The 20,315-nt window shown below is 36.5% G+C and overlaps 4 protein-coding genes across 11 annotated transcripts; 2 read left to right on the plus strand and 2 right to left on the minus strand.

Moving 5' to 3' along the window:
• The first annotated feature begins 502 nt into the window (after positions 1-502).
• On the plus strand, positions 503-3,982 carry LOC147539620 (uncharacterized). Its single transcript, XM_086642474.1, has 6 exons — positions 503-823; positions 959-1,028; positions 1,129-1,234; positions 1,555-1,653; positions 2,554-2,688; positions 2,775-3,982. Exons 1-6 carry the CDS (start codon positions 664-666, stop codon positions 3,846-3,848), a joined length of 1,644 nt encoding a protein of 547 aa, XP_086498600.1. The 5' UTR covers positions 503-663; the 3' UTR covers positions 3,849-3,982.
• A 228-nt stretch (positions 3,983-4,210) lies between these two features.
• Positions 4,211-5,766, minus strand: LOC147539621 (uncharacterized). The gene is made up of 2 exons (XM_086642475.1): positions 5,611-5,766; positions 4,211-5,107 (listed from the first exon to the last, which is right to left on the minus strand). The coding sequence occupies exon 2, from the start codon at positions 5,103-5,105 to the stop codon at positions 4,404-4,406; it is 702 nt and encodes a 233-aa protein (XP_086498601.1). The 5' UTR covers positions 5,106-5,107; positions 5,611-5,766; the 3' UTR covers positions 4,211-4,403.
• Positions 5,767-6,592: 826 nt separating this feature from the next.
• On the plus strand, positions 6,593-13,999 carry LOC147539622 (bromo-adjacent homology (BAH) domain-containing protein). Of its 7 annotated transcripts, XR_015225157.1 has the most exons (13): positions 7,953-8,143; positions 8,742-9,146; positions 9,377-9,545; positions 9,651-10,414; positions 11,001-11,027; positions 11,729-11,821; positions 12,412-12,490; positions 12,669-12,759; positions 13,121-13,229; positions 13,312-13,428; positions 13,545-13,618; positions 13,714-13,834; positions 13,921-13,999. XR_015225157.1 is itself a non-coding variant. In XM_086640174.1 (12 exons), the coding sequence occupies exons 2-11, from the start codon at positions 8,793-8,795 to the stop codon at positions 13,593-13,595; spliced, it is 1,854 nt and encodes a 617-aa protein (XP_086496300.1). In that variant the 5' UTR covers positions 7,953-8,143; positions 8,742-8,792; the 3' UTR covers positions 13,596-13,618; positions 13,714-13,999. The 7 variants fall into 7 exon arrangements, 4 of the variants coding, with proteins under 4 accessions (XP_086496299.1, XP_086496300.1, XP_086496302.1 ...); XM_086640174.1 differs by having other exon boundaries at positions 13,714-13,999; XR_015225156.1 differs by having other exon boundaries at positions 7,956-8,143; positions 13,545-13,834.
• Positions 14,000-15,265: 1,266 nt separating this feature from the next.
• On the minus strand, positions 15,266-18,864 carry LOC147539623 (protein FAR-RED ELONGATED HYPOCOTYL 3-like). Of its 2 annotated transcripts, none has more exons than XM_086638785.1 (3): positions 18,697-18,864; positions 17,214-17,537; positions 15,266-17,112 (listed from the first exon to the last, which is right to left on the minus strand). In XM_086638785.1, exons 2-3 carry the CDS (start codon positions 17,529-17,531, stop codon positions 15,379-15,381), a joined length of 2,052 nt encoding a protein of 683 aa, XP_086494911.1. In that variant the 5' UTR covers positions 17,532-17,537; positions 18,697-18,864; the 3' UTR covers positions 15,266-15,378. The 2 variants fall into 2 exon arrangements, with proteins under 2 accessions (XP_086494911.1, XP_086494912.1); XM_086638786.1 differs by having other exon boundaries at positions 17,214-17,296; positions 18,697-18,835.
• Positions 18,865-20,315: the final 1,451 nt, after the last annotated feature.

Genomic DNA, 20,315 nt, shown 5'->3' on the forward strand with positions numbered 1-20,315 from the left:
GTTTCAAATAACTTATAATTTAAGACAAACTTCAATTTTTCACGGTCCAAGTATTCATTAGTCGTTTAAAAAGAACAAAATTACTATAATGAAACTATTGATACAAAATCAACAAAAAAAAATCAGATTCATATGAAATATTAATTATAACCCGAAAAATAAACCTATAAAACGCTCTGAGGAGAACCATTAGTATGTAAACTAGTCTGGATTGTAATCAACTATCTGATGAATGGATCTAATGGTGTGGTGTCCAATCGAGGTAAAGAAGATATTAAGAAATTTAGTAGAAAACAATAAAAAAGTTTTACATGGAAGATAATACTCATACATGATAAAAGAAATGAATTATATAATTTTAGTTGTGGAAGGGCGCTAATAGCACTAATACTTGCGCTTTTAGAACTTCTCGCCTGCAAATTCCACAAGACCAAATAATTCGTAAAACAAACAGAGTATAAGAACGCATCTAACTTTATCATTTAAAAGTTTGAATTTTTTAAATTTCGCACTTTCCCTTTCGCGCCAAATCAAAATTGTATTTGAAAATTGGGGGAAATTTTAAAACTTCAAATTTCGTCAAATTATCTGAAACCCTAGAAATACTTGAAAATTTGATTCAAAGTAATCAATTTGATTTTAAAAAAATTCCAAGTTTTGAAAATGGCTCAAGCTGAAAGGCTAGCACTTCGAATGCAGAAAGAACTGAAGATTCTTCTCACTGATCCACCTCCTGGTGTTTCTTTTCCTATGCTCTCTAGTGATAGTTCAGATCTTCCATCTTCTTCTTCTTCCTCTTCCAGTTTGACAACCATAACTGCCCGTAAGCTCTCTCTCTCTCTCTCTCTCTCTCTCTCTCTCTCTCTCTCTCTCTAGATAATTTGGTATTAGGGTTTCTTTCACTTCCTCTCTCTATTCACTTAACTAATTAGGTTTACTTGAAATTTTTGGATCTCAGTGCTGGAAGGTCCAGAAGAAACTGTATATGCAAAAGGGGTTTTTACTATCAAGATTCAAATACCTGAAAGGTGTAATTTTCAAGTGTATTTTCATCATCAAGTTCATTTTTTTAGGTTTTCTTTTTGATATGGTTGTGATTTGGAGATAATTTTGTTTGAAATTTTGTAGATACCCATTTCAGCCTCCAAATGTGACATTTTCAACTCCTATATATCATCCCAATATTGATAATGGTGGTCGAATTTGCCTTGATATTCTCAATCTCCCTCCTAAGGTAATCTGAAACATTTCAACTACTAATTTGTATCTGCTTGCTTTTATAAACATCAACTGATTTCAAATTTATAGTCAATATCTCTTAATTGGGTGGATTTTCGAACTCAAACGAATATCGTCTTTAAACTTTGAATCCCACTCATTTTCTCTTGATATCTTTATCATATTCACCATGAATTATGTCATAAAAGAAAATCTTTTCTCTAAATTTAAAGGGAATCTGGTAGATCAGGTGTATTTTCAATGGTTATTATGGAATTAGATTTTATTCAATTTTGTTTGGTATTAACACATTTAATCATCTTCTTTCGATTCCAGGGTTCTTGGCAACCATCTCTGAACGTTTGGACAGTACTAACAAGTATTGGGTTGTTACTTAGGGAGCCTAATCCGGACGATGGCCTAATGTGTGAAGCTGTAAGTATCTCTAGTTCATTTAAAATTCTCTATCTAAGCTTAGGTGGTGTTTTTTTTTTTCTCGTTGTCTGAATCTAAATCGTGTAAATCTAATTGTCTAAATCAGATAGATCCAAATTTAACCGAAATGAACCATTCAAACCAATGTTTAAAAAGGTGCATAAGATGCACATCGATGTGCACGTCTCGAGGCAAAGTGTAGCTGTGTAGGTGTACCGCATTAGAACTTACGCCTAGGTTTTGTTGTAACTTCTTCTTTTTGAACTTGTAGCAGTCAAAATGGTAGAAGTGACCAAAAAACATTTATATCCTTTAACTTTAGTGTTCAAAAACCAATTTTCTCGAGTACCATAAACAAATAATTTATTTTTGGACTACAATCTACATTAGTCATTACATGAAACTTATTATTTAAACCTTTAATAATCCAAATTCAATAACCACATATTCCACCTTCTCTGGTGGTTCGAAACTGGGACCTCCAGGGTTGTGGATTTATGTCAACACTATCAACCACTTGGGCAACCAAGTGTTGACACAAAAGAATTTAATTGAATATACTATTGATGGAACAAAATACTAATGCTACATTAAAATATGTGAAATTGAAGCTACACTTCTTTACCGCCTCAAGGCATTGATTGACATTGTACACGAAAACTGCATTGAGGCGTAAAAAAACTTTTTCAAACATTGATCCAGACAAGTCAAACATCATGAATTAAACAAAAACAAACTGTGTGAAATTAGACTCTTATCAATTCTAACCTGATTTATATTCCAGGTCTGATTTAGTTTCTAGATCTGATTTAGAGAAAAAACAAACACTAACTTACTTTAGTAAAGACAATCCTAAAATAGGTAACATTGATATGGTTGTTATTTTGATTGTTGTTACAGAGCAGGGAGTATAAGTACAACAGGCAAATCTTCAATCAAAAAGCACGTTCCATGACCGAGAAATATGCAAAGGTTGGGGAAATTGGAAACAGTAGTGGCGGAGAGAATACTTTGATTGAACCAAAACCAAGCACGGTAATAAGAATCTGTAGAAGTTAACTCATTTATCGCTTGTTTACTAAAGCTATGACTTGTTTATTGTTGTGCCGTTTATTTTGCAGGTAGAAGAATTAGAAGGAACAAAACAAGATCAGGGAACCTCCAAAAATGAAGAGAAACCAAGTGGTAAGGCAGTTAAGGTTAGCAGGAAGCTGTCCTTGGAGACATCAGATCACGACGAAGAAGGTGATGTGCCAAAGACTGAGAAATCATCTCTCTTACTATCGGAAACCAGTTCCAGTACCAGTTCATCTAAAACACTGCCTGTGCCGAATACTGATATGCAAGGTGAACAACAAGTGCAAGATCTGATAGGCAAAGCAGAAAAAGATAGCCTTTTGGAGAAACCTCCTGGAGTCAGTCAGAAGCTGTCATTGAAGTCGATTAACCCATCACAGAGAAGTGAGTCAAGTGATATTGGTCTGAAGGAGAAGTGTGAATCGATCCAAGAGTCTGAGTCAATGAAGGTCGGTGACCAGACTGAAAAGCAATCTGAGCAAGTTCAGGGAAGTAAAATAGAGAATGTTGGCACTGAAACAAGTAGTAAGAAGCAAAGCAAGCTCAAGAAAAAGCTGTCCCTTGAAGTTCCTATGTCAACTCAGAGCTCAGATAGTGTAGACACGAAAAGTTTGCAGCCAACAGGCCAGATAATGCCAGTACTGCAATCTCTTCCGACAAAATCATCGGATGTGCAGATGTCAGAAATGGGTAACCCTGATGAACTGCTTCACAATGAAGGTCTTGGTGCAGAATTAGGCACTAGAGGTGGAACAATGGGTCATAAAGAGCAACGACAGATCAGTCAAAAACTTTCTCTCGGATCTTCAGGCCTGAAAAGGAAGAGCGACTTTGATAACAAAGAGAACATACCACCATTTCAGAATTTACCACTTGGAGAATCTAAAACCCCTTCAGGTTCTAGCAAATCCCGTCCAAAGCCATTTGGTAAACGTGAAAATGAACAGCTTCAACGAGATCCTGTAGGGAAGACCGCAAAAAAGAAACCAGAAGAGAGTTCTACGAACACAGAAGCAGTGATTGTGTTGGACAGTGAAGATAGTGAGGAGGAAGCGAAGGCAAATAAGAGGTCTAGACTGTCACTCGTTCAAAAGCGCTCGGTGGGAAAAAAAGATTAACAAACCACAAGTATAAACTCTTTTGGTTAGCTATCAATGTAAAACTGTTATTTTGAAATGTTATGTCTTTTGTATTGCTCATGGGTGTGATAGTATATTGCCCTAAACTTTATATAAGAATTTCAGTACAAAAATAAGGATGCCTTCTACTACTATACTATGAAATTCTCATGTTAAATTTGATTTACTTGAAATGTTATGTCTTTTGTGTTGCTTATTTTATTTGACTCAAATAGACATAAAACCAGTCTGAGTTAGCTATTCAAAAACACAAGTAAGATAGCCAGATAGAGAGCAAACATATTACTCCCTAAAATATGATTCGAGTTAATTCAGATCCCGAGTCAGACTCCAGATCTACATTTGAAAAAAGAAAAACAGCACCATAATAGAGTTGAACACTAGTACAATATTCATGATATAAAAGAAACAGGAAACCATACACCAAAAGTTTGATGCAATCTCTCAATCATTAAACAAACTAAACAAGTCTTGATCGAAGATAGAATGCTCAATTTATATCACAAAAAATAGAAGGTACCTCAACATATACAACTAAAAGTCCAACCATTTCTTATAGTAGACACAAGTCTTCGGGGATATAATTCCATCAGACGTGCAATCATTTATCCGCGGGCAGACTCCACACGGAATCGAAGCCATTGCCCCTACTTGTGGAGGTCCCTTAGTTTGGCATGTATAACATTTTGTACCTCTTCGAATACGAGCAAAATCTCCAGTCTCAGTACTCCTTACCTCTGTGATTTCATTATCCAAAACCAAAGCTTGTAAAATTTCTTCAATTTGATTAGTATTAACCTCTACGTTAAGTACACCAGAATTTCCGATCGCATCTTTAATACCCTCGATTGTGGCAACTTTCATCTTCGTGATGAAGTATCGACATTGCTTCTTCAGTGATTCTATGAAATCTTTGTCGAGGTTCCCTTCCGAATACCATGATCCACCTGTTAACTCATTTGAGGGTTCAAATTCTACTGCCATATAATGCTTTTTTCTCTTATTTTGTATGTTAACAACATCCTTTATAAGAAGTTTGGCTTTGAGAGTTTTGATAGCTTTGGTAATAAGAGTATCTTGAACTTTCGTTTCGCGTTGCATTTCCCATGTCCCCATACCCATGTCTCCCTTGTTAAAGATCGCTTCATACACAGTGCGTTCGGCATCAGTCAGCTTTTGAGTGACTGCATTTGAACCGGGTCGTTTTCTTTTCAAAGACGAGTTATCTTGAGCCATTCCTATTACCAAACAATACAAAGAAAACAGTTTCGGTTAGCACAAGAATTCTTCTAATCTGATGAGTGCAAATGAAATCTTTGACCTTTTGATCGGCATTTGCCCAAATTTAAGAAGAAAAACAAACAAGTCATGGAACTAGAATTGATGTAAAATAAATTCTTGTCTTCTCTCAGTGAGGAAATTTATCAAACACTTTGAGGACAATTCTAAAAAACTATTTCCAGTTTCCACAATTTCTAGTTCTTATTGTGCAAGTTTCATCTCTACTCAATTATCAATTTCGTGTGTGAATTACTTTATAGAAGTATTAAATAATTCATGATTCAGTTTACAACTAATTGGATTTCTCTATTAAAAACACACAAAAAAACCCAAATTGAAAAACAAAAAGTTGAAGATACCCACAAAACAAAATCAAGCATAAATTGAGACAAGAAAAAAACTTAAACGCAAGTATGATACGAATAATAAGAAATAAAGAAAAGGGATTACAAGAAAGAACCTTGTTTAAATCTTCGGCTTTATTTTCTACTATATGATTTCAAAACCTATCTTCTGGGGAAAATTGGGAATTTTGAGATATCTCCTCGGACCACTAAAATCAATGGGAAAAAGAATTTGTTCCTGATGTGCAAAAGAAGCGCCTATAACAAAAAAAAAAAACACGACGTCTTTAACATCTATCTATGGTAATAAAACAACTTGGTCAATTATACAAAGGGAAGTTTTATAAGGCCTCCCCAATTTTGTTAAAAGGCCTCCCCATGAACCATTTTACTTGGTAAATTATCATTGAGGGGGGGAGGTCTTTTAACAAAAATGAGAGGGCCCTCTAAAATCTCCCTTATACAAAAGGGATAAATCCGACCGTCCACTTTTATTGAGTCTGTTGGAGATCACATTGGACAGATGATATGAAAAAAAATCAATTTCTCTCCTGATATTCTTCTCTCTTTATTGTTGAAATCTACTTCATCTTTATTACTCATTCAGTTATATTTTTCCATCTCCAAAAGTATTGTTGTAGGAGTTTTGATTTAACTGTGAATCAAAATTATGTGTCATGTACCGTAGTTAGTCAGAGATATGTCTTATGAATGCGGCCGAAAGGTAGTTACCAAAAATCAACCTCTAAAAAATGGAAAGTTTTATGGGCAATGGTGCCCCTTATTGTCAAAGGAAATACCCTTACAACATATTTCATTAAAAGAAACACAAACAAAAGAAGACAATGCCCATTTTAGTAATGATACAGTTCACGCCGGTAGGTGAATGACTTAACCAACCCTCCATCTTCTTTATCTCCACTTCATCTCTCCCTCTCACCACCTTATCGTGTTTCTCCGATAAAAGGTCGCTAGTCGAGACCCAGTCGACAACCTTAAACGCCCCTCCCCAATTTTTTTAAATCTCGTCATCCTTTTGATCATCGTCTCCTCCTTTTCTCTATCTCTATTTTTTCTCTCTAACTTCCTCTCTGCTCCGCACAACACCATTCTCGTTAATCTCTCGATCTAAAGTCTTCATCTAATTGTTTTTCTCTCTCTATAGAGAATCTAGGTTTGAGAATTTTCAGGATTATATCTCTTTTGATCTAAAATTTCAAATAGTCATGGATTGGATACGAACTGGAAGTCCATGATACTCACTGCAAAGAAGTGGTTCAAGTACTAATTCATCTTCACCGTCCATGAGTCCAGCTCACCACCACGCTCGTCCTTCATCGGCAACCACATACATGTTGAGTATTAAAAGAATTTAGAAGGTTGTTGAAAAGTTGTTGCTCAATGATTGGCTCCAGTCATGGCTCCATAAATTGCTCATGATGATGATGATGACGACGATGATGACGAAGTCATCTGACTCGAGTTAACAGATTATTTATCTAGATTCGTCTTAGATAAATCTTCAAATCAAGCTCCGCGTTCTTCATTTTAACATTTTTTTCTGGTTTGATTTCTTTGGAGTCGTCAAGAATATTCGAAGGAGAAGAAAAGATGATTTAATAGTTGACAGGGGAATAGGGTTAGGGTGAAATTAGAAGTGACACACTTAGAGCATCTCCAATGCAAAACTCAATTTTTTTTTCAAATTGTCCTATGTGTCAAGGTTCAATTGAGTTTCTCTTTCCTAGATGTCAATATTGAGATCCTCAATTCAAAAGATATCTCCAATGCAACACTCTAAAAACTTACAAATAACTTAGGTGTCATTTCCTACATGGGTAGATTTGCTTTTAATATTGAGTGGCCCGAGATCCTCAAAAGAAATCTCAAATATTGAGTTTCTTATTAAGATATCCAACATTAAATGATGCCACATCATTTTGGGATCCAAATTGAGTGTTGTACTGGAGAGAGATTTTTAGAAAAAACTCAAAAAATCCTAGTTGATACTTCGAGTTTTTCAATTTGAGTGTTGCATTGGAGATGCTCTTACAAAAAGAAACCTTAGAACAAAGAATCTCATCTAATCGTCAACAATCCTTGGTTGGAATTTTTACCAAGTTGATTTCCACAGGTCTCGAGTTCGAGACACAGATACTCTACTACCTTAAGAAAAAGAGGCTCTCATCTAAGGTCACCCTTCATTTGAAGGGCTTTGATGACATGCTTCACTTATGGCCCAATCGACCAGCCAGGTTTAATGAGTTGAGTAGGGTTTTTCTTGAGGGAGCCCAAACCCACCATTATCCATAAGCGGGTCGGGGGTGCACCGCCCGTTTAAACTCACAGAACGAATATTGGAGAGGTTAGGTCGGTTAAAACTAAGTTTCGGGTTGGGTTAGGTTGATTTTTCTAACCCGACTCGTATGAATTAAAGAAGTTCCTATTTTGCGGATTTGATATTACTTAGAAATACAAAAATAGTGATGGAAAAAGATTTCACTTTCCTGTTAGGACTGACACACTAATTATTCAAAATTTGCTAAAAAAACTGCTCTTTTCCTGTAACAGAGAAAAGAGAGCTAGGGTTTTCAGTCAGAATTTGATTGGAAAGGAAGGGTTTTTGCTATAACTTCTCCACTTCTAACTGTAAGTTTATCCATTCCCTCCCTTTTTCTAGTATTAGGTAATAATCTTTTTCATGGGTTTAGCTTTTATGCAATAACCTACCCATAATGAAATATCTAGGGTTTTTTTTTCTGCAACAAGGCTGTTTCATCCATTTTTGATTTGAGAAATTCTTGTAAAGTTAGGGTTTTTTTTGGGGTTACGTAACTATCATTGTCTAATTTGAGAGGGAATTGAAGTCATGCGTTTTAGAATTACACTGGTAGTAGCTTTTTTCACTTAAAGAAGCTAACTTTATGTGGTATTCTTTTTTTTTTTTTTTGAAGCCATGGGAATCGATTTCCATTCATAAGTGGTATTCATATGTGGTATTCTATAATGCCCTACTTGCTCCATCTTGTCAATTTGTATATGAACTGAAAATTTGCAGGTTTTCGAATTGATCAAATATATAAAATTGGGTTTTAGATACAATCCATGCATAGCGAATTCTCTGACTTTGACTAATTTGAACAATGTTAGATGACCTAGTCATTGACCAAGTTAATATTTTTATGTACTTCTTGGCAGATTAGGGGTTTAAAACATAATCTTAATGTTTTTTTTTCTCCTTTTTTAGGTTGTTGAATTATCTAAGTTGGTCCTGGTCAAATTGGTGTGAATCGTAGCTATGTCTACTGAAAAAGATGGTCCTGAATTAGACGATTGTGAGTTTGAGTGGGGTAAAAAAAGAGGACGAGGCGGGAGAAAGAAAGAGGTTCAGTTTTATGAATCTTTTACTTGGGATGGTGTTGAGTACTCTCTGTATGATTGTGTGTATCTTTACAAGGATGACGAACCTGAGCCTTATGTTGGTAAACTTATAAAGATTTGGGAGCAGCCAGATAAGAAAAGGAGAATGAAGGTTTTATGGTTTTTCCGTCCTATTGAAATTCTTAATTATCTTGGAGAAGGTGAGGCACTTGAGAATGAATTATTTTTGGCTTGTGGAGAAGGTACTGGGCTTGCCAATGTTAACCCCGTGGTAAGTAAATTATTGGATCACAACTTGTCGTTTTAAGATAGTTGTTTCTATTCTTAGCTCCGTAGGCATGTCTGTAAGTTGTTGCACGTTTTTGTGTATCGAAGTTGATATTTTTGTACACTTGTAGATCAGTTCATATTGTGTCAAACAACCGAATCAATATTTTTTCTCAATATTTTAAGAATTATTGCTAGTTGCGTATCTTATACTCTTTACGGTTATGACATCAGGAAGTAATAGCTGGAAAGTGCAATGTTGTTTGTACATCAAAGGATAGTAGAAATCCGCAACCTTCTGAGGAAGAACTGAAAATGGCTGATTTCATTTTCTATCGTACATTTAACGTTAGCACATTTGCTATATCAGATAAGATAGAAGACAAAATAGCTACAGTTGAAGGTACATTTTCCTTCGAAATACCTTTTTGTTATTGTCTACAGGGATGTTGTTTTTCCTTGTTTCTAAATGTTTTCTGATTCGGTGAATTTTTGTGATGTATTACAGTGAACTTCATATATAACAGAAATGGAGGCACAAAGGCCAGTGATACTTCTAAATGTGACAATAACAGTAAAAAAGAAAATGAGGTAGTTGGGTGTAGTGAAGTTTCACAACCGGCAGTCAAGTTAAACGCGGGAGTAGTTCCTCAAGACTCAACGAGGCTTGGGAAAGTCGACAACTCATTGGCAAAAGAAGATGAAAAGTTGACGACTCCATCGGTTAAGAAAGATATTTTGCGTGAGCCAAAAGAAAGTGCGAATCACGTTAAACATGAGAATTCATTGCCAGAAAAGGCAAGGTCAATACCCGTTAATGATTGTGGCGAGAGTGGCGGTAAAGCTGTAAAAGTATCCGACGGTCAAGTTGCGAATGAGGAAAAGAGGAAGTCTGCTAACAATTTGAATGGAAGTGACAGGCCTTCCAAGAAGGTTAGGATTGATAATTCAGCTAAATCGTCGAAGGAACTGGATTCTACTACCTCAACTCCATTATCCTTTTACAAAGAAAAGAAAGAGGCTATTGTTAAGAAGAAACTAAGAGTTGATTCTGATGAGGATGATACAGCGGTTTCTGAGGATAAAAAGACACCTAAAGTTGCTGGGAATTCTTTAGTGCAAGACAAGGCTCCTACTAAGAAGATCAAGATAAATGGAGACAAGGGCAAGCTTACAAATGGGCAACTGTCAAAACCAGCTGCTTCTCATTGTGCAGAGAAGGACATTGTTAAAGAGGGCCAAACTATGGAAGTCAGCAGAAGGCCTGTTGCAGTAAGTTTATATACGAGCACAATTTGTTAATTTGAAGGAGGAAACATTCTTTTAAAAATCTTATTTTTATCTCAGCAGAAGTTTTCTATCTCTTTTCTGGAATCTTGTTGCAAATTTATGACAATTTGAAATATGTCAATGTTGTGAAGTTTGAATTTGATCCGTCGAATATGAGTTTGTCTGTCTAATAATCTTTTTTTCTTTTTGCAAAATTGACTATGTCAGGGCCCATTTTTTCTTCCGAAAACCATAAATCTAGTACATTGTTTGAAAGATGTTGATAAAAAATTCTTTTTAAATGTGTAACTTCACAATTTTTTTTTTCCTTTTAGAAGATATTGAACTTTGTAATTTAAAGTAAACAATAGTAATAACGACAGAATCTGTAAATAAATATAAAAAGAGGGAGAACACAGGAAATGGAAATTGCGTTTATGTTTTAAGACTAAATCAGCATTAAAGTCCAAAATGCCTACTTTTGATTTATTTTTTTTAGTTGCGTTTGTTGGACTAAAAAGCATTTTTTTTTTCTTTCATAAATCAATCCATTTGCTTGACGTTTCCATGTTTTGTGTGTTGTTAACAGGATAGGAGCAAATGGTTCAAGGGACTTGTAAGTTGTTATTGCCTTATTTTTCGCTAATCTTTTTTTTTTGGTCGAGAAGGATCTGTATACTACAATTTCTGTAAAATGGCCTATTCTGATGGTTTGGCATGCTAGTTCCACTGTTCCAGGGACTTGTAAGTTGTTATTGCCTTATTTTTCGCTAATCTTTTTTTTTTTGGTCGAGAAGGATCTGTATACTACAATTTCTGTAAAATGGCCTATTCTGATGGTTTGGCATGCTAGTTCCACTGTTCCATGGACTATAATAAAAGCGTTGCCATCTCTTTTTCCCAACTTGGTTTGATCTAGCTTCCCGTATAATGAAGTCACTCGTACTTCCCGAGTTTAATTTTCCATTAACCCTAGGTTTAAAGAGGATAAATACCCATCCAAGCATGTTAGAGTAGTCTTTATGCAAAGATCTTGAACTTCCAAGCCTTCAACCTGGTCACATTTGCGAATAGTGTGGTTTCATCCTCACTGCAAATCAATCTGGAACCTATTCTTTTACCCTTGTCACAAACTTCATTTTATTGCAGCTTCAGCGTCTCTATCTTATTTGTATAATTGGTGCAAAATTTTTTCTTGCTGCCATCACTAATTGTGTTGAAGTGTGTTAAATTGTTGATTTTGTTTGAAATGTTATCAATCATAATTATTATTTACCTCATTTATAATATCAAATATTGATTATGTTTTGTTGTCAGCCCTGGGAGGAAAGAATAGATGCAGCACATGATCAAGGAACACTAGTCTTGCTTGAAAATTTGGACCCAACTTACACTTCATCTGAAGTAGAGGTAAGATTCACTCTTCAGATTCTCGGAGTATGATAGTTGGTTTTGTTTTACTGTAAGTTATTCCTTATGATATTGCACTAATCTTTCATAGGAAAGACATAACCCTTGAGGAAGTACTCTTGGCATTCTTATCATTTGTACAAAAAATTGGAAACATTCGACAGTGAAGTGTGGCCAAATGAGAAATGATCTAACGAGGTTCCGCCCAAACTGTGATATTTTGAGCTTGAGCTAATAGCAGTATATCTGCGGCAGATTAGCTTGAGCTCATTAAATCGTGGCTTGTTCCTAATTCTGAGGTCACCTACATGTGCTCTTCAGAGCCGGAGATTCACACGTTTCTCCAGTTATGTGATCAATTGATTTGCAATGTAGTCTCACTTTATAATTTCAATGTATCAAATGACCTCAGTTACATAGCATAACCGGTCTATGGATATTTAGGCAACTACTGTTTCTCATATATTATTTCTTTATCTCATTATCTTGTATGTATTAATTAGCAAGTGTATGCTAGGTCAGTGTTAGCTATTACCGGTGGTTGCTTCAGAACCCATTTGCTTGCTTTTCTGATTGTTATGCGATTTCAGGATATAATTTGGCATGCTTTTAAGGAAATTTGTTCGGCAAAGATTATACAAAAGACAGCAATTTCTAGCCCACATTCTGGTAACAACACTGAGCAATTGAAGCTGATTTATTTTATGCTATGCATATTAGTATATTATTTGCATTTCTGATTGGAACTGGTGATACTTTTTCCAAGATAATATAGTCCTCCATTTCATATCTCAATTGCGTGCATGAATGAATTAAGATAACTTTCTGTGTAATTAACGTGTTCTAGGTCAAGCGTTTGCTATATTCAAAACAAGAGATGCAGCAGAAACGGCGATAAGTAAATTGGATGAAGAATGCTTGATGCTACCAAATGGGAGGTATTTGATGTGTGGACTTATTATATACTTCAAACGTTTACTATGACTTTGCAGAAGAAGTGTTAAATTGAATTGTCATGTAGATTCTTGAAAGAACAATTATCTGATACAGGGTCATCTGATCATTCATTATTTACATTTTACGGGGCATTGAACCTTCATATCTCGAAAACCATCAAAGCAATTGTCAGATGACATGTGTCAATTAGTGTATCAAAATTCAAACATATGTGCCAACCCAATGTTTTCGTTCTTGAAATGTTGAACTCTTTCTCTCTCTTACCTCTTTCTTGATCTCGTACATAAATATAGGAAGTCATCATTGTTAGGGTTTCATTCTGAGGTTTTGTTCTATTTTCAGACCTTTGGTTGCTAGCAGTGGAATTCCTCCCAAGTTAAATGGAAAACCATCTACTTCGCTTGTGGGCCATCTCTTCATTGACAAAGTTAAACTTCAAGCAATGCGAGAGGTAATTCTGCGTAAATGCCACTATTGGTTACAAGTTCTTACTTTTCTTCCCTATCTTACTCGCTTTTATTTCGTGTTTCTAGAAAAGAGCAGTATCAACTTCACATTGTTCTCAGCCTAATACTGTCGAATATGAAATGGCAATGGAATGGTGTTTACTACAAAAAAGATCAGATAGATGGTGGAAAGACCTTTACAAGGTAAAAGAAAAAGAAAATCCCCCTTATAGTTCCATTTTTGTTTTCGAGGTGGTTCGACTACTGACATTAAAGTAATTTCTACCGATCGGTTTACTTGATTCCACGTTCTTTTGCAGCAACATGGCGATGAGCTGAGAAAAGTTCAGGCTAATCTAAAGTCGAAATGAGGAGCATGTTTCGGCTTCTTTTTGTAAGCATCGTAAAACTGTATAATGTCTGCACCCGTCTTCGAACTGATTGAAAAGTCTGAAATCATCCCATATCTTCATTTTTTGTTGGTTTCAGTTGTTAATTCAGTTTTCAGAAGCCAGGAACTGTGATGAGTTTCCAAATCTTTTTCTCCATTTTTTGTGGTCAAGGTTGAAATAATTGAAGCAAAAGCAAAGGGAAGTATAAATTATTTATAGTTGGAGCTGCTATTTAATGTAAGAAAAATGGTGGAAGTCATCATTTTGGGGACAAAATACATGTTTTTTTTTTGAAGATTTTTAGTTAGAGAAACATGGGATTAAGGTTGTAAATGAATGCTTAACTAAGTTTAATTTCAAGGATAGTTTAGATGTTGGGATAATTTGATTCTTCTGATATGGGAAATTGTTTACAGCACCCAACACATTTTTACTGTTTTTGCACATGACATCTCTCTCTCTCTCTCACCCTCGTCTAGGGTGAGAGAGAGAGGAGAAGGTGGAGTCTTTTGGGGTTCGTGGCGGTTGGTGAGGTTGTCGTGGAAACTGGGAAGTAGGTAGTGGTCGTCGGTTTGTGTGCATAACACTTGACTATAAAATTGTGACAAACTATAGCCATCAAAGCCATGGCCATCAGCAGCAAAAAACTGTTAGTGCGGGTTAAAGCCGTCGCTTTACTTGCACTTTGTACTAGCTTTAAGCTTCCTGCTCAATTGTTGCAGGCTCAATTGTCCGTGACCTAATTGAAGTTTTTTTGGTATTCTATCTGCCTTGGAGACCTGGGCCTACTAGGTAGGAGGGTTTGTTCCTTGTAAGAGGTCTCACAAGTCTTGATATTTTGTCGATATTGTTCTTGGTTTTGACACCCCACATCAAGCCCGTGGACTGAGGTTTTATTCAAGGCAGGAGCTCGCCAAAGTCTAACCAAAAGGCCTTTATATCCTAAAGTACTGGCATCCATCTCTCTTATATAGCCCAATGACCAAACTATATATGAATATCATATGCTTCACAAGCTGTACTATTGCTAGTTTGCAAGGTGGATTGCATCTTGATCTCTCAACTTATCTGCACCAGGTGCTGACATATGGAGGAACCTGGTCGCTGATGTGCCCACATATAACCATCTCTAATGCGCGTTACTTAACGTACGTTTGCCGACATGGACCAACAAACCATCAGCAATTTAAGCACAAGAGTATTGCCGGACCAACAAACCATTAGCAATTTAAGCACAAGAGTATTGCCGCTAATGTGCACATTAATTTGCGCCTGAACTGGCCCCTGATTACGATTCCTGAGTTGTCACCATAACGAGGCAACATACAGGCATATATGTTTTCAAATGCAGGTCAATGAGACCTAACAAATAGTTCCCCAGGAACGTCGTGTATTGACCATTGGGAAAAAGTCATTCAGACCCTCGACAAAATGGGCCAAAAGGACCAATACAAGTAAAAGACGTCTACGATGCCCCAAAGAGCATGGCAGTCCCTTTGAATTACAGAACCCGTACAAACGAATTCAGCAGAACAGCTCCATCATATTTATGTCCCTAGCTCACAACTTCTACCACCACCTCACATTTTAAATAGAAATCAAGAATGCTCATTACTACTAAGAATATAACTGAAAAGAGAACAAGGAAATATAGAAGGATTTGCTTCATTGATATCGAACAATTCCTTAAAAATGGTGATGAATGCTTTTTACATGCTTATGAATCTTATAATATGATATGAACAATTATATAAAGAAATTTTCAAGTATCAAAACCTTCAATCTTGTGAGTAGCTTCTGGGCTAGCTAGTTCCTTCAGTATGTTCAATAAATACACTCTTCGATCATCATTAGACTCATTAAAATGTTTGGAAAATAAATGAAATTCCCGATGAGTGTCGAGATCACCTCGGTTTGGTGCGTCTATAACTGCTGATAACTTTCTCCACATAGGGTCGATTGATGATAAAGGAATCGCACATCCTGCTTTTTGGTACTTCATAAGTTCGTGAACACAAGGTAATCCATGAGTTCGACGAATTACACATCTGCATGAGTGAGAATCACCAATAATGTTTCCATCTCGCTTCTTCTCTTCTAGGATAATGTCCATAGCGAAGATCGATGTAATCCCTCTAACATCTTTCAAGGCGTTAATTTGATGCCTATGTTGTGTTTCTTTCATACTTGTCTCAAACGATGATTTGATATCTGTAAATTGGAGGTTCAATAATGGATGCAAAATCCTCCACATTCCAAGGATATCATAATTTGAAGCTTGTAATTGCTTCTTCAGCCTTGAATGGGTACCTTCTGCTTTGTTTGTACTAGTATTGCCAACATGCATATGTAGATCAATCCAGGCAGCAACAAACCGATCCTTGTATGGGACTAACCATGTTTCGTTTACATAGTCTAACAGAGGCCTATATTCAGAGAAGGCCTCTTCGAGTTGTTTTAAACAATTGTCATATTCACCCTCAGTCGGAGCCACCACCAATTCTTGCCACTTATCGATAAATTTTGTGAATGTATTTGAATCGGAAATCTCCTTATTTGCCTTGCCCATTATATCCTTCGAGACGTGCCACCGACTCAATAAAAGCTTAGTCCAAGGGAAGACCTTTCGCAAACCATTAATCAAAGGCAACTCGTTATTAGTCACAATCACTGCTGGAAGGGCATTATCGTCAAGTAACGAACGAAACTTCTCCAAGGCCCAAACGTAGTTATCCTCTTTCTCTTCTTCCATTAAAGTAAAACATACCGAAAATGTCTGATTTGTGGACGTTACTCCGACAATCTCAAATAACTTCCTCTTGAACCTATTTGTCTTGTAAGTAGAGTCCATCAGAAAAACACGAGGAAAGCATTTGGCTAGCTGAACTGATTCTGGATGTGCCCAAAACAAGTCTTGCACAAGCTCAGGATCTTCGTGACATCTACTCCACCTGTAAGCATTATCACGGAGCTCTTTCATTAATTGCTGCATCTGAGTTTTTTCTCTCATTTCATTCTTTTTTATAGTGGATCGTGCATTATATACATGACGAATTGTCGATGCGTTAGTAGGATTTCTCGACTTAATTACTGTGAGTGCTTCCTTAAGCCGCAGACCAGATGCAGACATATCTTCGACAATCTTACGCTCTTCTGCTGTTAGCCTACCCTTAGCTGATTGAATTCCATTACTAAATAATGGATGGTTGTGCCTTCCACAAACAACTTTCACCTTCCATTTGTCCCGACTCCCTGCTTGAAAAAGTCCTCTGAGTAAGAAAGGGCACCCACATAACTTTGAACCGACTTTTTTTCTTTCGCTTTTTCTCTCAGATCTTGGTTTTGGTGCCCTATATTTTCCTGCCCGTTCACAGCCAAGTAGAAGCCTCGGCCTCCTCCCAGTGACAAAATCTGATCTTTTGGTCACAATAATGGTTCCAACTTCTTTTCCAGTTTCTTTAGCCCAATTAACCAGCTCTTGACGAGTTTCAAATACCTGTAAACATATATCGAATATAAGATATTAGACTCATGGGGGTTCAAATGTGGGGCACGACAAATAGTAACTAGTATTTACACTAGACAGTACAAACTAACCATATCAGTGATAAATTTATCCGATAAGTCTAACTTCTCATCATCATTGGACTCGTTTTCATCTGCAGTGGGCTCGTCATCATCTGCAATGGAGATGTTATCATAGGCAATCGACTCATTATCTTCTACGTCGCGCTCTATAGCATTGGCTATGAGCTCGATAGCATCAGTAATGGGCTTTCCATCCACAAAAATGGGCCTTTTGTCATCAATAATGGGTTTGCTATCTTCGACAAAGGACTCGATAGCATCAACAAGGGGCTCGTTATCAGTTGTAAAGGGTACGATCTCTAATTTATCATCGATGGCTTGAATCATTGATTACTACATAAAAGATTCAAAGAGCAAACAAAACGATAAAAATCAACACGGACCAAGCAATAAACAATTAGTTTCTCCAAGTAAGAGAACTTTAAGAAAACATTTTAATTACTATATTAGGTGTTAAAAATAATAGTTTTTCTGAAAATTATCTGGAATTCTGTCTAGATGAAAAGCTATGTTTCCGAACCTGGCCACTTGTCAACGTTACATACGCAAATTTTGCCCTTCTCTCGACTAATTTATACTACATCACCATATATTTTAAGCTAATGGGTTGTCTATATAAAGTACTCGTGAATCCTATGCAATTATGAATCCTAGGATGTATGAATCCTCAGGATTTTCCTCGGTATATTAGGTAATAAATAAACCAAAATCCGACCAAATAATAAGGGGTAGGTTGGGACTTCAAACCAACACAGAAAAGGGAAAAGTAATCCCACTAGATTCTTAGTTGTCAATGAGACGAAGGAATACCGATCCCTATCCAGTCCTCCTTTCTGCTATAATTCTTCTTTTCGTTTCTTTTGTTTAAACATACCCTTAACGTACCATTTATCGCAAGATAATCCTAAATGCTTATAACCATTGATAAGATCATTTGTGGGATTTTCATTCATAGATTCTATGTCCGCCTGAGCTAATCTAAACATAGATTCTTATTTTAGATTTTACTTTAATATAAACATCGCAATTTGAGCCCGAGCTAATCTAACATAGATTCTACGTCGGGCTATATAATGTGAAGATTGACATTCAACAACTAGGGCTTTAACATCATAAGTTCAGCTCGAGCTCCCCGTTTTTGGGTAGATAGAAAATTATATTAGATACAGCATCTTCTTTCCTTAGTGACCATTTTGTGCTGTTTTACTCTGGGTTTTCTTGTTTTCATTAATGTCTCAGGAGTTCTGTAGTAATATCTTGATTACCCACTTCAAAATTTTCAATTTTTCGTATTTGTTTTAGTAAGTTTGATCAGAGCTAGTACTGATAATTCTCATTATAGATAGTTAACAAATTTTTCTTGATTCCACAACAAAGTTCAATCAAAATATTTAGACAAAACTTACAATGATCAGGAAACCTAAGCATGCTTAATTATTCAAGAACTCACCCTAATTACCCAAAATTGAATGAAACATACGAAAGCACATACCTGTGCTTGGATGAAAACGGATGATTGCGAAGAGAGAGAGAGAATTGACCCAATGTCCGAACCAGAGGACTTGTTAGGGTTTCTGAAAAAATAGGGTGGGAAATTGGTTTTGGGACGACAGCCTATAATGGGTGCCCGCAATAAATCTCCTTTCACAGTTGGGTGCTCAAATCAATTCCTAAAGGGAAAAGGGTTATCCCCAGTTGCACCAAATTTCAGTTAACTCACCGCTTAGTCCTTTAATTATACCCAATTAATTAAATGACCCTTAAGAGTTAAGGGGAAGTTGTAAAGACTGGCCCAGTGTTTCTTTTTGAGACCTCGACTACGATCTACGTTAGTCGTTACAAGACATTGATACATCATGAAGATGTGATGAGCACGATAACTGCCTAATTTAAACATTAATGAAAGAGGCCTAAAGCCCGACAACTTCATGGACTTTAAGAGGGTCGTCCAACCACTGCACCAAAGGGTGGTGGACGAGTGCCCCAGTGTTAAAGGGCTTTTCAAACACTAATGGTGTCCATGTGGTGGAGGGCCAGTGCGGGCAACCCCCAACCACACGTTATTGGTCTACACTTAATAAAGCCCAGTGGGTCAAATATTAATGGGCCACAGTCTGTGGGCTGAATCTGTGTGCAATATTATTAAGGTGGTAAGCATCATCGACATCTGCACAGATCTGCAATTCCAAGATTTCACTTTAAGAAGTAGCCAGAAGTAAATAGTGACAAATCAATTGGATGCCTCAGGTGACTGACTGACAAACACCCCTTGTTTATAACGACAAGATTCTTGAACAAGTGTATCACCAAATAACAATTCTGTTTTACATCAGAAAAGAAAATCATTCCCACCCCTAAGGGGGGGAATGAGCCGGATCGAGGGATTACTTACTCGTTGGGTCGTTTAGACTCTGGAATTTTATGTCCTTTAAGATTATCAGACGGACCGCCCGATGAATAATTTATTAAAAATTGATGTTCCGAAAGCCCTCCACACCCCATTAGTTTTCCGGATTTCGGGCGGTCTATATCTCACAAAAACTCAAGGCGCAAGTGGTGCGTTCTTATGTTACCCAAATTGGGCGTGACCAGACCCGATGTGCAAACAAGTATTGACGTGAAGTCAAAATTTTATAAAGAAACCAATGTCTAATTCACTGAACACGTCAAAATTATGTAATATAGTTATTTTAATTAGCAATCGGGTACCGTTCGACAAATATTTACAGGTCGGGTTTGGGCGGAATGTCGGATACCATTTCCAATCTCAAGACCGACACAATTTATTTTATAAGGCATGTCATGTTGAACCCCTCTCTGAGTTTTGGGTGTCCATAGACTCTCACGAACTTGGATGTCCATGACGGTTTGGATTATTCTGACTTTTGTTCCAACTGTAATTCCATTTTGATTAAATTGACATGTATCTAAAAGTTATTTTTTCACATCGGTTATTTACTTACTCGAAGGGAATTGATCATTAAATGATATCTTATACATTTTTCAGGGATTAAACCATTCCTGATACTTTTATTTAAGTTTTGTGAGTAGCTTTTGTATATGCGTTGGGTTAAATAAATTAAACATCTACTTGTTAAAAGTAGAAAGAAT

This window comes from Eschscholzia californica, unplaced genomic scaffold, assembly GCF_041429995.1.
Source record: "Eschscholzia californica isolate CP2 unplaced genomic scaffold, dmEscCali1.0.p SCAF_5, whole genome shotgun sequence".
NCBI lineage: Eukaryota > Viridiplantae > Streptophyta > Magnoliopsida > Ranunculales > Papaveraceae > Eschscholzia > Eschscholzia californica.

Bases quoted from the DNA above. Each gene is read 5' to 3' on its own strand.
- LOC147539620 (XM_086642474.1), top strand. From the start codon at position 664: ATGGCTCAAGCTGAAAGGCTAGCACTTCGAATGCAGAAAGAACTGAAG. The intron at 1,235-1,554 runs GTAATCTGAAAC...TTTCGATTCCAG, and splicing joins TTCTCAATCTCCCTCCTAAG to GGTTCTTGGCAACCATCTCT. The intron at 2,689-2,774 runs GTAATAAGAATC...TTTATTTTGCAG, and splicing joins TTGAACCAAAACCAAGCACG to GTAGAAGAATTAGAAGGAAC.
- LOC147539621 (XM_086642475.1), bottom strand. From the start codon at position 5,105: ATGGCTCAAGATAACTCGTCTTTGAAAAGAAAACGACCCGGTTCAAAT.
- LOC147539622 (XM_086640173.1), top strand. From the start codon at position 8,793: ATGTCTACTGAAAAAGATGGTCCTGAATTAGACGATTGTGAGTTTGAG. The intron at 11,028-11,728 runs GTAAGTTGTTAT...TTTTGTTGTCAG, and splicing joins GCAAATGGTTCAAGGGACTT to CCCTGGGAGGAAAGAATAGA. The intron at 13,230-13,311 runs GTAATTCTGCGT...TCGTGTTTCTAG, and splicing joins AACTTCAAGCAATGCGAGAG to AAAAGAGCAGTATCAACTTC.
- LOC147539623 (XM_086638785.1), bottom strand. From the start codon at position 17,531: ATGATTCAAGCCATCGATGATAAATTAGAGATCGTACCCTTTACAACT. The intron at 17,113-17,213 runs GTTAGTTTGTAC...ATATGTTTACAG, and splicing joins ATAAATTTATCACTGATATG to GTATTTGAAACTCGTCAAGA.